General features: G+C 33.3%; 2 protein-coding genes across 2 annotated transcripts; one reads left to right on the plus strand and one right to left on the minus strand.

Moving 5' to 3' along the window:
* Positions 1 to 4591: 4591 nt before the first annotated feature.
* LOC145619390 (IAA-amino acid hydrolase ILR1-like 4) lies at positions 4592 to 8883 on the plus strand. The gene is made up of 5 exons (XM_081674073.1): positions 4592 to 5138; positions 5556 to 5681; positions 6523 to 6837; positions 7357 to 7485; positions 8150 to 8883. The coding sequence occupies exons 1-5, from the start codon at positions 4779 to 4781 to the stop codon at positions 8552 to 8554; spliced, it is 1335 nt and encodes a 444-aa protein (XP_081530199.1). The 5' UTR covers positions 4592 to 4778; the 3' UTR covers positions 8555 to 8883.
* On the minus strand, positions 8850 to 14280 carry LOC145619843 (uncharacterized). The gene is made up of 6 exons (XM_081674537.1): positions 14169 to 14280; positions 13914 to 14124; positions 13393 to 13470; positions 12679 to 12803; positions 10936 to 11489; positions 8850 to 9605 (listed from the first exon to the last, which is right to left on the minus strand). Exons 1-6 carry the CDS (start codon positions 14278 to 14280, stop codon positions 8967 to 8969), a joined length of 1719 nt encoding a protein of 572 aa, XP_081530663.1. The 3' UTR covers positions 8850 to 8966.
* Between the last annotated feature and the right edge of the window lie 451 nt (positions 14281 to 14731).

Consider the following 14731-nt stretch of genomic DNA (forward strand, 5'->3'; position numbering starts at 1 on the left):
AGTTGTCAGTTAAAGATGGTAAGAAAAGTATGAAAATATATATGGTAGAATTTATATGGAAAAATTTGATGTCAAATAGAGAAGTTAATACTTGGCAAAATAATAATAAAAAAAAATAAATAAATAAAATCATTTAGGTGGGAAAATTTTTAATTAGAAGATGACACGTGTCATTTCAATGTTCTTCTTTAGTATAAAACTAGCATAGTGCCCGTGCGATGCACGGTTTATACATCAAATTATTAATGTAATTAATAATCTCGTAGGAAAAAAAAAAAAGATAACTCAATTAGTAATAAAGGGCTCATTTACTAATGGTCGATACAAAAGTACATGAATGTAATTTGAATAGTATTTTAAGATATTAGTATTTATTATATAATTTCATTTTATTAATTGAAAATAAATTAATATTGCTCTATGCTCTATATAATTATGTAAAAGAAATAGATTCATTCACTTGATATCTCTCGTAGAAAAAAAATTTAATTTTTCTTGTTATAGGGTCTGCTGCTCTCATTGACTGAACTCAGTTGAACTGAACTGAACATATTAGAGCTGAGCTGAACTGAACTGAAATAAATATTTTATTAGAGAAGGAAATTAGGAGGTAAACTGAACTGAAAATAATCGTATGAGAACAGGCCCATACTTTATACTTCAGCAGCTACAATTTAATACGAAGTATATATTTTTACCCGTTGTATTCACCAAAATCTTTAATTATTATTATTGTTATAACTTCAGCATAAATTTTGCTTGGAAAACATTAGAATGTATAATTTTCAACCAGGGTAATTTAATTTTACTTTAGGTTTGTATATTAAACATTTGCAAACTATTTATTTATTTAAAATTACATTAGATAGTAGTCTAAAATTTCATAGCTAGAATGGAAAATATTTATTACAGAAATGGAAAGTATATGAACTAAAATAATCACAATTATATCATATGATTTGGTGAATATTTTGGGATAACTTATAATAGGTAATTAATTATATTATATGATTGGTGAATATTTTGGGTATAACTTATAATAGGTAATTAATGGCATTGGCTAAAAAAAAGGAGAAAAAAAAGGGGGAAAAGGGGAAGAGATTTGGAGGGAAAAAACAGCACCAGAAAATGACACGTGTCATTCAATTAATGTTATTGATTATAGATACATTTCAATTATATATTCTCCTTAGACAAAGATTGATTATGTATTATAGATTTGCAATATTGTGCCCTTGCCACTTATAGAAATGTCATTCTTTAAGTTGATTTTAAAAATCTGCAAATTTTTTACTACCTTGGTGGTATAAAACTATACTCCCTCCGTCCCTAAATTATATTCCTCCTTTCTATTTTTGGTATTTCAAAATTACATTCTTCCTTTCTATTTTTGGTAAGTTTTTTTTAGTAAATCAACTCTATTTTTCTTGTTTTATATTTAATGTTTTCACACTCATCCTTACCTAATCTCACTCTTAATCCTTGTGCCAAATTACAATGAATATGATTGGTTAAAAATTTTCAATTAGGAGCATGTGATTTCTTTTTTTTGCAAAGGATTGATGACATGTCATGAGTAATAACTAATCTATCTTTGTACTTCTCATTGCATTATCTAATTATTGTAATTTGTTTTATTCTTCCCTCCTTAATTCCCGTGTAAATTTCCAAACAGAAATGTAATTTAGGGACGGAGGGAGTACGATTTGATGGTATATACTATCACATGGTAAACCTTTTGCTTCGTTCCACGTGAAACATGAACCAACTAGGTCATGGCATGTGGCCTGATTATCATATATATCTTTTTTTTTTCCAATTGCATTTTAAGAAAAAAATTATAAAGTAAAAAATTATGAAAAAAATTACCATTGTTCATAATTTTCAAGACTTACACGTAGACACCCATATTGATATAGTTTTATAAATTTTTAAAATTCTCTTTTTTCTACCTAAATTGCTTATTTTATTTAATTAACTTTAAAAATAGTAATTAGTTATTTTCAATAATAAAACAAAATATAATCATAATTTAATTAAGTGTATAATTAATATATATAGGAGAGAGAAAGTATATAATTATATTGTGGTATAGATGACGTGGAGGAGTAAGAAAGTGGTCGAGAGAGAGGAATGGTATAAATTTTTATACCATGAGTAATGATGGTCTTAGTTAATTTTAAACATTAATGCTAAAAGTGTATTAATGTTCATTTTAATTTAATACTTCTACTTTTAGCTTATCCCTTTGGGGTGTTCATTAGCTTTTGCAAATTTACAATTCTAAAATTAAAATTCTAGTTATTTCCAAACAACACAGTAAATTTGAAATAATGTATTTATAAATCCCAGTTTTTCCCAAACAAAAATTTTGGAATTATTGAATGTTAGCATTTGAAATTCCAAATTTTTAATCAAGCATTTGAAATTAAATCCTTGTATCCAAACACAATGTAAGTTAATTGCTACTCCCATCATGAGTTTTTATTTAAAGTGATATTCCCGTATTTTCATTTGGAATTTTGGCGCTATTCTAAAGACATAACTTAATGCAAAGTAGTGATGTTTGATCTTAGTTAATAGTTATTTCTAACCAATGTGCAACTAATGATAATTATGGTCAAAATAATGTATAGACCAACAGGTAAAGTCAAAATTGAGAAAACTTTTTTCGAATATAGCAAGTATTAGAATATTAGCTACATATTCTATTGAGAATTACTGGTTATATGAATAATATTTTTTTTATTACATACTACGCGTAATATATGGTCAATTAAGTCCTTATGGGGTTACTAACTTACTATCAATCTATTTTTGCAAAATACAATTTAAAAACTTGTTTTGAGGTATTTTAAACCTCTTTTACAGACAAATGAGAGGCCAACCAAAAGTCCAACTATAGGACGACACGTGACATCCAGCTAGCTAGAAAAGGTCAATTCGAGTATGACACGTGGCCTAAGAGAGACGTCATATAATAAAGGGCTGAAAAGCCTATGAAAGAAAAGCAAACCTAAAAACACGTGTCACTCACGTATAGGGCAATCAACCTTCCTAGGTTATGAAACCCTAAGACTCTAAGAGCATGATCTCCCAAATTTCCAAATATACCCCCATCATTCCAAAATGAAAATGAGAGTTCATAACTATTAAAGGCACTCTGCCCAAAAAAATTCTCTCGCTTCTCTCTACTTTCTTTCTCTATAGTCCTTTTACCGGTCACTAACTTGTTCATCAGAGGCAAATCTTCGATAAATCAGAGATTCGTTGTTTTGGAGGTGTCAAGGCCATCCGAGTGTTGCATTTAATATCTGTCTTCCAAGGAAATTCATACCCCCTTTCGAGTATCCTAAAAATCCATAGAACATTTGGCGCCGTACGTGGGGAGACACATCTGAAATGACATTTCACCATAATGAAACGCCAGATCGATCAGGAAGTACAACCCATTATTACTGATGAAACTCAACGTGGGGGCAAAGTTGTAATGACACTCACTTCTCTTGATTTGGTTTTAGGTATGCGTTTGAGGAAGATTTTGTATTTAATGGATGCATTTGAGACAATCTTACACTGGTTGAAATGGAGTTGTTGTTTAAATAGAGAGAGAAATGAAATGGTTTACGGAGTAATTATTTCATTCACCCTTTTAGGGTTTGTTTTTTTTTTTTTTTTTTTTTTTTTTTTTTTTTGTTGGTTTCATTTATTTCATTTTCTTAATTTGTTAAACTTAACTTTGCGTGCATTTTATTTAGTTGGATGATAGCCTATTTATATAAATTGGGCATGGAGTACATTACTTGGTAGTCCAGGAGTTCCTAATACTAATTGTCCAAACAATCTACATTTTCTCAAATCTCATGGAAATTAAGAAAATGATAGAGGAATAAGTAAAAGTATAATGGAAAACTAAATTCACATGAAAATGCAAAACAATAGATATAAAAAGTAGTAGAAATGCATGGGAAAATTGAATACACATGATCATTGCAAAATAAAATTCATTTAGGAAGTTAAATTATTAAGACAAGAAAAAAAAATGAGTGTAAAAGGGAAGTTTCATGATACATATAAATGATAAGAGAAATAGGGTGTATCATTTAGGTTTACCTAAAATGGTATAAGGGTAGATTATTTTTGAACGAAGGGAGTAAAAAAGTAAATGGGGTTGCTAGATGAATGAAATAAAGGGTAGATTATTTTTGAACGAAGGGAGTAAAAAAGTAAATGGGGTTGCTAGATGAATGAAATAAAAGTGAATTATTACCAAACAACGAAATGTTGTAATTATTGTCAAACGAACATATAAAAAAGTGTTGAGATTGTTACGGAACAAAGGGAGTTTGTTGATTCGAAAACAAATAATAAAAAAGTCCAATGTGTCAATTATTTTAAATTGTTTAAGTATTTGAAAATATCTGAACAACTTACATTAAATAATTCAAGCACATGATAATAATGCCACAATTCAACTCAAACTCTCAAAGTATAGTGAAGATTCTATCAGAAATTTGAGTCACAACTCACAAAAAAACCCACTCCTGTGACCCACTTCTACATAATTTAATCAACTCCAGCAAACATCCTTCATCAACTTTTCTACCATTATTAATTTCAGCCTATAATTCTCCTCTTATTACTGTTTAAAGTGCGCCAACTCTACAGAATCTGGTCCCCTATTCCACCTCAAGAAACAAAATTTAATCTTTATGTTATATACAGAATTTAATTGATCAAACATTAAACATTTTGCAAAACAAAACCAAACCAAAATCATGGGTTTTTCCAATTGGGTTTTTGCAATCTTCATTCTTCATTGTTTTCTTGTAAATTTCATACAATCTGAGTCAAGTTTATCCTCAAATGAACTTGAAGAGATCCCAAAATTTTTTCTTAATCAAACCCAGAAATCTGAGGTATTTGATTGGATGGTGGGTATTAGGAGGAAATTGCATGAAAATCCTGAATTGGGGTTTGAGGAATTTGAGACTAGTAGGGTTATTAGAGAGGAATTGGATAAATTGGGTATAAATTACAAGTACCCAGTTGCTGTTACTGGTGTTCTTGGGTTTATTGGAACTGGGGATCCTCCATTTGTGGCTTTGAGGGCTGATATGGATGCTCTTCCTATTGAGGTACTGTTTGATTGTTTATTTTTAATTGAAAATTTGTGTAATTTATTTATTTTTTTATATTTTACATTAATGCTCATTGTTTGTTAGTAATGGTTATAGGAAATGGGTGTTTAATAATAAATTATTTATGTATGTTATTTATAATGTTTTATGGATGGATGTCAACTACTTTAATTGGTAAAGTCGTGAGTGGGTGACCTCTACCCAAGATCTAATCTTGTCCGCATCATTGCTCCTGTGGCTCTTGAAACAATGAAAGTGGTGTATTTGGAGTTGTGTTTTTAATTGATGAATGAAAAAAAATGTGATTTGCATTTTAGTTTATGAAATATACTTGTATGTGGTTTGATGATTTTTGGGTAGAGGAGGTTAAAGGTAGTCATCAATTTAATCTTACTATGCTCATTCTTATTGCAGGAAATGGTGGAGTGGGAACACAAGAGTCAAGTTCCTGGAAAAATGCATGCTTGTGGGCATGATGCTCATGTTGCCATGTTGCTTGGTGCTGCAAGGATCCTCCAAGAAAATCGACACAAGTTACAGGTTTCCTTCTCCTGAATTTGTTTTCGTGACTCAAGGTTTCATCCGTCCTCTTTGAGTTGCTTCATTTTATGCGGATTTATCGACTTGATGCTGTAAATGGTGGAATCATGTAGCTATAAATGCGTAGATGCTCAATCTGAGATATATTTATCTCCATTATGTGGCTTAATTGTGTGGCCGAGTTGAAGCGTTCCATGGCTCTTCATGGGCAGTGCAATGTAGTAGTTCCTAAAGTAAATTGAAGCATGTATAGTAAAATCTTTCTTTTTTCTGAGCATTTAAGGATTTTCTTTTAATCTCTAAAATCACTTACATTTGTGAATAGCTGTTCTAAACTTTAGTTAATTCATTGTTAGGAATGGATGACATATTAACCAATTAAAAGATTCAAGTTGACCAAACTATATAGTTGAGTTGACTATAAGCAGTTAGATAGGCATGATGAGTTGACTTACTATACTATACTGTGTTCGGTATCATTTTGGTTGTTTGGATAGACAACTTTTTAGAATCTTCTTGTGAAAAGGCGCTTTCGCTATCATCTGTTCGAAATTGACTGTAAAAACGTTAAATGTACTGCTTGTATGCTTTCTTGAGTATGCTGTATAAAGTTGGGGCAGACATTGGCAAACCTATTTTGACCAGTGCAAACAAATGACATAGCACTGTAATTAACTGATATTTAGCACTGTAATTAATTGATATTTTATTACCGGTGTGCATTTACATGTTTTCAATGATGAAAATTTTGATATAAGAATTAGAGCAGTCTTCTTAAGTCTTAACACTTATTTAGTTCCCTGAAGTGTTATGCCTTTTGCTCCCTTTCATAAAATTGCAGGGGACAGTTGTTTTGGTTTTCCAACCAGGAGAGGAAGGATATGGTGGTGCCCAGAGAATGATCGAGGCTGGAGCAGTGGAGAATGTTGAAGCCATATTTGCTTTGCATGTTAATTCTGGCTTACCTGTTGGTCAAGTTTCCTCCAGGCCTGGTCCACTCTTGGCCGGAAGTGGATTCTTTCAAGCTGTAATTACTGGAAAAGGTGGTCATGCTGCTATTCCTCATCACTCAGTGGACCCCATATTGGCAGCTTCGAATGTGATTGTTAGCTTACAGCATATTGTTTCTCGTGAAGCTGATCCCCTCGATTCTCAAGTAATCTGTTTTCTTAACTAGCACTTAGTTTCAATTATTAGACTGGGCTTTGTTATCAGGGTAACCACCTGTATTTGCTCCTTAAATTATAACTTTTCTCATTAGGATAGTGATATATGAATTTCAGATAGTATTTGAGAATATAGTACTCATTTGCTAAGTTTTTATATCTTTTTCAGTCTAACCAACTTGTGTGGGCATAATTGAGATTAGAAGGCATAATTAGTTAGCATATATTGATGAGTGGTTCGGACAATTATAATTTATAGTCCTCTAGCCCTCAACTAGGAGCATTAGAATATCCAGATGTTCTTCCTTTTTCTATTGTATTATCTATTGATAATATATTATATTATTGAAGTGTTTAAAGTTAATCAGCTATTGAAATGAGGTCTTCCTTATTCTAGCTGAAAGTTATTCTGTCTGTTTCTTCTGCTGTCATACTCTCTGTGGAGGTAAATCATCTTCTACTGTTATATTCTTCCCATAAATTTTTGAAGATTAGGTTTTCCTGTGCAGGTTGTTACAGTAGGGAAGTTCCAAGGAGGCGCTGCATTCAATGTAATACCAGATTCTGTCACAATTGGTGGTACATTCAGAGCCTTGTTAAGGGAAAGCCTTACACATCTTAAACAAAGAATTGGAGAGGTATAATACTCTTTTGGCCTTTCTTTGGTGATAATGATAAAGTTCTTTGGGATTGTCTTTCTGTTTTGACCTACATTTTCATCATTGAGAACAACGAGCACCTTTATAAGGTATTCAGAAGATAATATTGAATAAAACAATAACGTTACTAGCTTTTTATTTATTTATTTAATATTATTTTTTTGTGTGCTAAGACTGACCTTGAGGCTCAGAGTAATTAATACTTCGTAGATAATATTATAAACATATCATGACATTGTCCTGAACTTCTCTAGATGATATTCTATTACATTAATACATACTGTATCCAGGTTCTGATATTCTTGCTTTCTTGAAATACAATTTAGTTAGTGAATGCTGATTTCTGCCTTGTTTGGGTCACTCTACTAGGTAGTAAAAATACTTTTTGTCAGCTCCGGAAACTTTGGTAGTGTTGATTGTATACAAATGGTCTTTAAATCCAGTGGGCGTGTCTGCATCTGTGTCTGGCTGAATTTTGTTTTTTATTTTTATTTTTATTTTTATTTTTGAGACTTTCGCGTTAAAAGGATTGAAGATCTATTCGTAGATTGCACTTGTTAAGCACAATGCTTTTCTGATTGTCTGATGCATGGTAATTAATTTGCAGCTATCATCCCCATTTAATATTTGCATTACATTGCAGGTTATAACAAGCCAAGCTGCTGTACAAAGGTGCACTGCAACTATTGATTTCTTTGATGCTGGAGTCACATATCCACCGACCATTAATGATGAAAACTTGCATAAGCTCTTCAGTAGCGTTGCAACAGATATGATTGGCTCAAAGAATGTGAAAGAAGCCAAGCCCCTGACTGGATCTGAGGATTTTGCACATTATCAAGAAGTAATCCCAGGACTTTTGTTCTTTGTTGGTCTGCAAAATGAGACGCTAGGCAGAACAGGCTCAGAGCATAACCCATTGTTTGTTCTTAATGAAAATGTGCTTCCTTATGGTGCATCTCTTCACGCCTCACTGGCTGTGAGATACCTTCTCGAAAAGGGGACAAAAAACCTTGAACATGATAGAACTCGTCATGATGAATTGTAATCCATTTTGAGACGCACATGAAATGTGGTTCAATGCGGGTGCTTATTCTGCAGTAAATTCAGCTTTTAAATAAAATTTAGCTCAGCATTTATCTAATTGTTATATATCCAGATCAGGAAAAGAACGATTGGCAAGTTATGATTTGTACCCTAACCGTCACATTAAGCTTTAGAACAAATAAAACCTTCATGATGTAGTGTATGTAGGCTCTTCTATATATAGGCTTCAAATGTTTAAACTTACATGTAAGTATGTAACCATCCTGTTGAAGCGTGTAATCTAGAGTTTTGCTACATATTCGCTTTCCCCCGAAAAAGGGTAAGCTTGTATCCACAGGAGTAACAAAACACAGTTGGTCCAGAAGCATGTTATTGTATCATTATCTAGGTACCAGCAGTCTCTATTCCCTAATTCAGTATCCAAAAACTTCAGATGACAAACTCAAGAGGGGTTCTAAAGCACTGGGTGCAAACTTTCGAGCAAAAAGCTGGCATAGAAAGACAAGGCGATGGTTGTAGAAGCACATTCGCCTTCCTAAAATCTTGTCAAAGAACTCCTTTGAAACATCCTTCTTGCCGTATGTAGCTGGGTGGGGTCCGCCCCTCGACCAGTCTGTGTATGTAAGGCTTCGGTTTGCTAGCAAATGAGGAACTAGGATCGTTAGCATTGTGGGGAAGTAGTGCTCATCCACATAACAAGCAGGCTTGCAGAATTCCTTGAACTTTGGATAGTAAACTTTGTCCTCTACAATCCGGAGAGCAAGTTCACGGTTAACCTCAAACCATTGGGAACCTTTTCTCCATTGCTCGAGGGTGACCTCAGGTTCCATGCGCTTGTCATATCGCCCCCTCCCATAGGGTCCATGTTCATCATAGGAGCCTAGAAAGCTGTAGCGAGATTTTGAAATGTAACGATACACAATGGTGAAGTTACGGGTAGCAATGCAGGCCTCTGAAAGCAGAACAAAGTATTCGTTGGACAGGTCAAGCAACGCATTTGCCAAAAGTCTCCTCTCAGCATCACACATGCTCATCTTCCCCCACTCTGTTGCCTGAAAAAACAATAATCAAAACATTCCTATGAGAAAAATGCTTGAAAAACATGTTCATGAAACTCTCTTCACATCACACACTTCTGGTAACATCTGTCAATCAGTATCACTTGTACTTAAAATGTGACGCTCACTAGCACAGACTATTAGTAACCACGCTATAAACAGTCAGAAATGAGCTGAAAGTAATAGCAGAACAGACGTTTGAATTCTGCTATTTCAAAGATGCAGCCTTTTTTTTTTTTTCCTAACACGAATTCTGCATTAATTAGTGTTGAATTGATCTTAATGTTCAGTTCAGTGCCACAAAATTTGGTTGACGAGTTGATGAAAGTGATTAGTTCAAACTCCAAGGTACATGTAAGCTACAACAAAGTGAACATACTAATTCTTGCCTAAAAACATGAGCACATTTAATAGTTGTCAGGATATTCAATAGTTGTCACATTGTCCCAATCTCTCATAACTAAGAATGTATCATGAAGTGTCATTTCTATGCTTCAAGTTAAAGTAGAGACATCAAGATATTCAATCATAAACCTTTGCTATTCTAGTAAAAACGACAGCTTTTTCAGGACATCCTAAACAGTAAGGGTGTATATCAATTCTGGACAGAGGAAGTAGTTCAGTAAGATCCTAAAAAGTACTGAACTTAACCTCCATTGAAACTAAGTATCCTATTAATTCTGTAGCCATTCCCAAATCCCAAGTGCCACCAAAGCTAGAAACTATTACATTTTAATTTAATACGGAGTATTAAAGTTTCTGCTAGTCAAATGATTATTCTTGTAATCTTGTCTAACAACAATATTTCACATTAGCTTTCTTGACTGCAGAATTTCTGCTTTAAACTTTTTAAGAAGTTCTCAGGTACAGGAAGAATGATGGTACAACGAAACACAAGACGCTTTCATTAAAGTAGCCTATTACAGAAAGAATTTATTGGATTAAAGGCTTTGATTGATTATAGAAAGAGTCAAAGAACTTGTGCACACTACAAGCATCTTTGGTTCAAAAAGCTATTAAAGCTGTTTTATCCCCTCTTTAAAAGTCCTTGTCTAATGTACTCAAATTGTAAATTACAAGTTAGCTTTATAAGTAACACAGACTAAGCTTTAATCAACTAACATTAGTGTGACCCTGTGAGCTAAAACAAGTAAATTTACGCCTTCAGATAAACAGAACAGACTAAGCTGTTGCCTTCAGACAATCAGAACGACGATACTATAAGACGATATCAAAAGCATCTAAAACAATCAACATTGATGCCACATTAATAATAAACAGGACTAACAAACTCAGAGAAAGTATTGTGTGCAGGAATTCATACCTGGCTAGGAATCTGTCTGCCATAAAAAACCGAAGAACGGGAATAATTTGCTCTATAGCCTGGCAGTGAATGAACATATATGGAATAAAGTCCCTCATTGCCTCTAAAAAACCTCTCCCAAAGAGGTGAAAGCGGCAGAGGTCCTCTTGTCAGAAACATGAATGCTACCTTCGGAACCCTCTTGTAAGGATACTCTTGAATTCGCGGTGCAAATGTAGCTCTCCAAAACAACTCAGTATCATTCATGTTATGCATAAGGTTAGAAGGCGGTTTCATCCAGCATTCTAGAGTATTTGTAGCATCGTTGCAAGGTTCCAACCTCGACGATTCTCTCAACACCATGTTTCGCAACCCAAGATACCTTATCATATTCATACTCAATATGCAAACTCCAAGACCAAGAACAAAGAATATCAAGATAAAGTACAAGATCTTGAATGACCAAGATTTGTTTGGGACTGTTCTTGCACAGCTTACGGCGTCTTTCCCATTTTCGCAGTTCATTATCCTAACCTGCATTTTAATCAGAACAAGCTCTTTCCTAGGATTGAATCCTTACCTCAAAACAAATGACCAAAAATTTGGGATTTTAACATCCGGGTTTATGAATATAGACTAGTTGGTCCTATCACATTGATCAAAACTGTCCTTTGATCCATGAGAGCCTCAACAAAACACGAACACAAACACGACACGAAATGGGATCACCTAAAAATGGGTGATCCTCCCTTACAATGTACAACAATATGAATCACACTAACGTAACAAACCCACCACCAAAAGGAACAATCTTTCTAATAATATAATCCAATAAAATCAAATTACGAGTTCGAAATCGACAAAATTGAATGTATAACAAGAGGTAAACAAGATGAGAAAAAGAAGGATATTGTTGTGATCATACCATGTGTGATTATAAGTTGGTAAGGTAATAAGAGAGGTATAGTATGACAGGAAAACAGCAAAGAAATTAACAAAACGCTTAAAAAACAGCTTTAGTAATTAAATGTGATTATTATTGTTATAAATCACAAATTACATCAGTTTTGAAACTAAATTGTACGTTTATTTGAAACTGAAAAAAACTATTGAATTGAAGACAAAAGGGGTTTGAGAATAGTGAAGAGAAGAGAATTGTCCGGAAGATTGGGAAGAGATTGGAGAATGTTGACACTTGACAGCATGTGTATGGCACTTTGGTATAATTATACTTTGCCAAGTGTTATCTTTACATTTGTAAGTACTTTTATAAAATAAAATAAAAATAACAACTTAAAATACTTTTGTTTGGTTACCTTTTTTTTTTTTTTTTTTTGAAATTGAATATTTCGTATTAAAAGCATGGGAAACATAGGACTTCTGTCCTGTGATTTTTTAAAAAATCAATTTCTGTTATCAGATTTTTTTTTTGGTACTTTGTTTTATTTCTTGTGTATGGCCCATTGCATGACTAGTGGCTATATTTGCTTATAGTAATAAGATTTTGAAAATGTAATGATAATGACTCTTACTTTAGTCCTCCTGCCTTGAAGAATAATGTCACATACAGTTGCTTGCATAAATTTTTGTTACATTTTGAAGAAATAATGTCGCATACAGTTGCATAAATTTTTGTTAACTAGTCAAGGTTAAAGGTGTCACAAACAGTTGCTTGCATAACTTTTTGACATTTTGAAGAATAATGTCACATTTTTTTTTAAATCCCTCTGTCCTGTTACTCGCCATATCATAAACTCAACGTACTCCGTAATTCCGTATAAGGTAGTGCAACAATAGTAGATGCAAGATATACAGACACAATCAACCATTCTGATGTTAAGGTGAAAAGTCTGAATTTCGAAACCTTAGATTGTACTTGCCCTACTATTCTATCAAGAAACCAATTGCAATATCAGGTTACCAGAAAGAATTTACATTAGATGCATCTTTATTCTTTACTAAGGTTCTACTGAAATCTAGCTGGTAATGCTGGTACAACTCGTACAAGATCCCCTTTGCAGACTCAAAAATGGAAGAAAAAACCATTCACAGTCATGGAAACTAACTGCCGAATGCAGATCATGAAGAATACAGAAATCAACACCAGCAACTAGCATTGCAACTATACCGATAACTTAGTGCAAGATACCTGAACCAAAATATGAACAAACTGTAACAAATTTGAATGTCAGAAGTCAAATGATGAAATGACTTATTTTTAGGCCTTGTTTTCAGTATTGTGTACCGTAAATTTCTAACTTTTTTTTTTTATCTCAAACAATGAGCTATTAGTACCTTGGACCTAAACAAACTTCACCTTTGGCATTTGACAGTCTGCTGTTATAAACTTTGGACTTTGGTTTGAAGTACTATTAGCAGTACCACTAAGTTCATCGAAAATCAAGCAGGAATTTGTTTAAAATCACATATTGGTTTTGAACCTTAGCTTCAGGATTTTGTCTAATCCATATAGCTTACCTATATTTATAATAAGCTCCCAGCCCAAGAATTCTGCTTCTAACAAGTACAGCCTGACTGCAAATCATAAGGCTATTCCTATAAAAAAAAATAAATAAATAAATAAATAAAATAAAATAAAATTGGAGATAAAAATAGAAAATGCAAATTTAGCACAACTCTATGACAGAATCCCCTATCTTACAATGGACCGTCTCTTTAGAAGTAGCCATAACAATAGATCAACACTCTTACATAAAGATGTCTTTTCATCTGAGGAAAAAAAATTAAAAAAAAAAAAATTAAGCTCTTGTGCCTTATTTTACAGACCATGAAAAAAAGCTGATTTTACGTAAATGAAGTGCAATAAGCTAGTGAAGCTCAACAACTAAAACAAAATATCTTAGAGTGAGCAATATTGTACTGCATAAAATCAAGCCTAGTATAGCATAAGTTAATACATGTTATAAATGTTTACCTTTAAGCATACTTAATTAAATTATAGGTTGGCAGGTTGAATCCCAGGAACAAGCTGAAATTACAAACTACTTTGAACACTCAGGAGGGGAATATGCTGGATCTTGGACCAATCTTCACCATTAGGACTACGGCATCTTCTATATAATCCAGGGCAGTCTACAATATCAAGTTGTACAAAGGAGTTCAGGAGTTTGATCCCTTCTGGCAAAAAGACTAAGCTGTGGCAATAACTTAGTTCGAGAATCTGAAGAGACACAAGGCTGCTTATCCATTCTGATAATTCAACCAAATTCTCGCAGTACAAGATTTTAAGAGACCAAGAAATGTCAAGTATTGAAGACCTTCAGGAAGAGCTGATAATTTCTGAAGTAGATCTAGTGTCAAATAATAAAGATTCTTAAGAGCCATCCAAGGTCTATTACTTTCCATTCCAGCTGTGACAAGTCCATTTCTTTACAAAAACTTATTTTTAACTCGCTAAGGGAAGTAAGATGTTCCAAACATTCAGGCAGATATTTCAATTCAGAGCATCAACAAATTTTCAAGCATGGAAGAGAAGATAAGCCCTTACATAATGGTTCGAGGCTTGACAAAGTCTCAAATTTGGTGGACTGAATGCAGAGAGAAGAGAACATTTGTAAATCATCTGTTGGGAGCACAACTAAATCATCCACTTTATCAGTGTTAGAGCCTTCAATTTGGATTTAGAACTGTTGAGCATTGCCATTGGGAAATTGAACCCGACATCAACAATCCTCAGGTCATCAAAAAAAGGAGAAAATGGCATGCTTTGGAGCTTAGGACAATTTATTATTGATAACTTAGAGAGTTTTGGGAATGATGGCCATGATAAATGCTGGTTTTCTTCACCCAGTGCTTC

Source organism: Chenopodium album, chromosome 27, assembly GCF_948465745.1.
Source record: "Chenopodium album chromosome 27, dcCheAlbu1.1, whole genome shotgun sequence".
In the NCBI taxonomy this organism is placed as follows: Eukaryota; Viridiplantae; Streptophyta; class Magnoliopsida; order Caryophyllales; family Amaranthaceae; genus Chenopodium; species Chenopodium album.

Bases quoted from the DNA above. Each gene is read 5' to 3' on its own strand.
- LOC145619390 (XM_081674073.1), top strand. From the start codon at position 4,779: ATGGGTTTTTCCAATTGGGTTTTTGCAATCTTCATTCTTCATTGTTTT. The intron at 5,139-5,555 runs GTACTGTTTGAT...TTCTTATTGCAG, and splicing joins TGGATGCTCTTCCTATTGAG to GAAATGGTGGAGTGGGAACA. The intron at 5,682-6,522 runs GTTTCCTTCTCC...ATAAAATTGCAG, and splicing joins AAAATCGACACAAGTTACAG to GGGACAGTTGTTTTGGTTTT.
- LOC145619843 (XM_081674537.1), bottom strand. From the start codon at position 14,280: ATGGAAAGTAATAGACCTTGGATGGCTCTTAAGAATCTTTATTATTTG. The intron at 12,804-13,392 runs GTAAGCTATATG...GTTTCTTGATAG, and splicing joins GGAGCTTATTATAAATATAG to AATAGTAGGGCAAGTACAAT. The intron at 11,490-12,678 runs GTACGTTGAGTT...TTTTGAGGTAAG, and splicing joins ACCTTATACGGAATTACGGA to GATTCAATCCTAGGAAAGAG.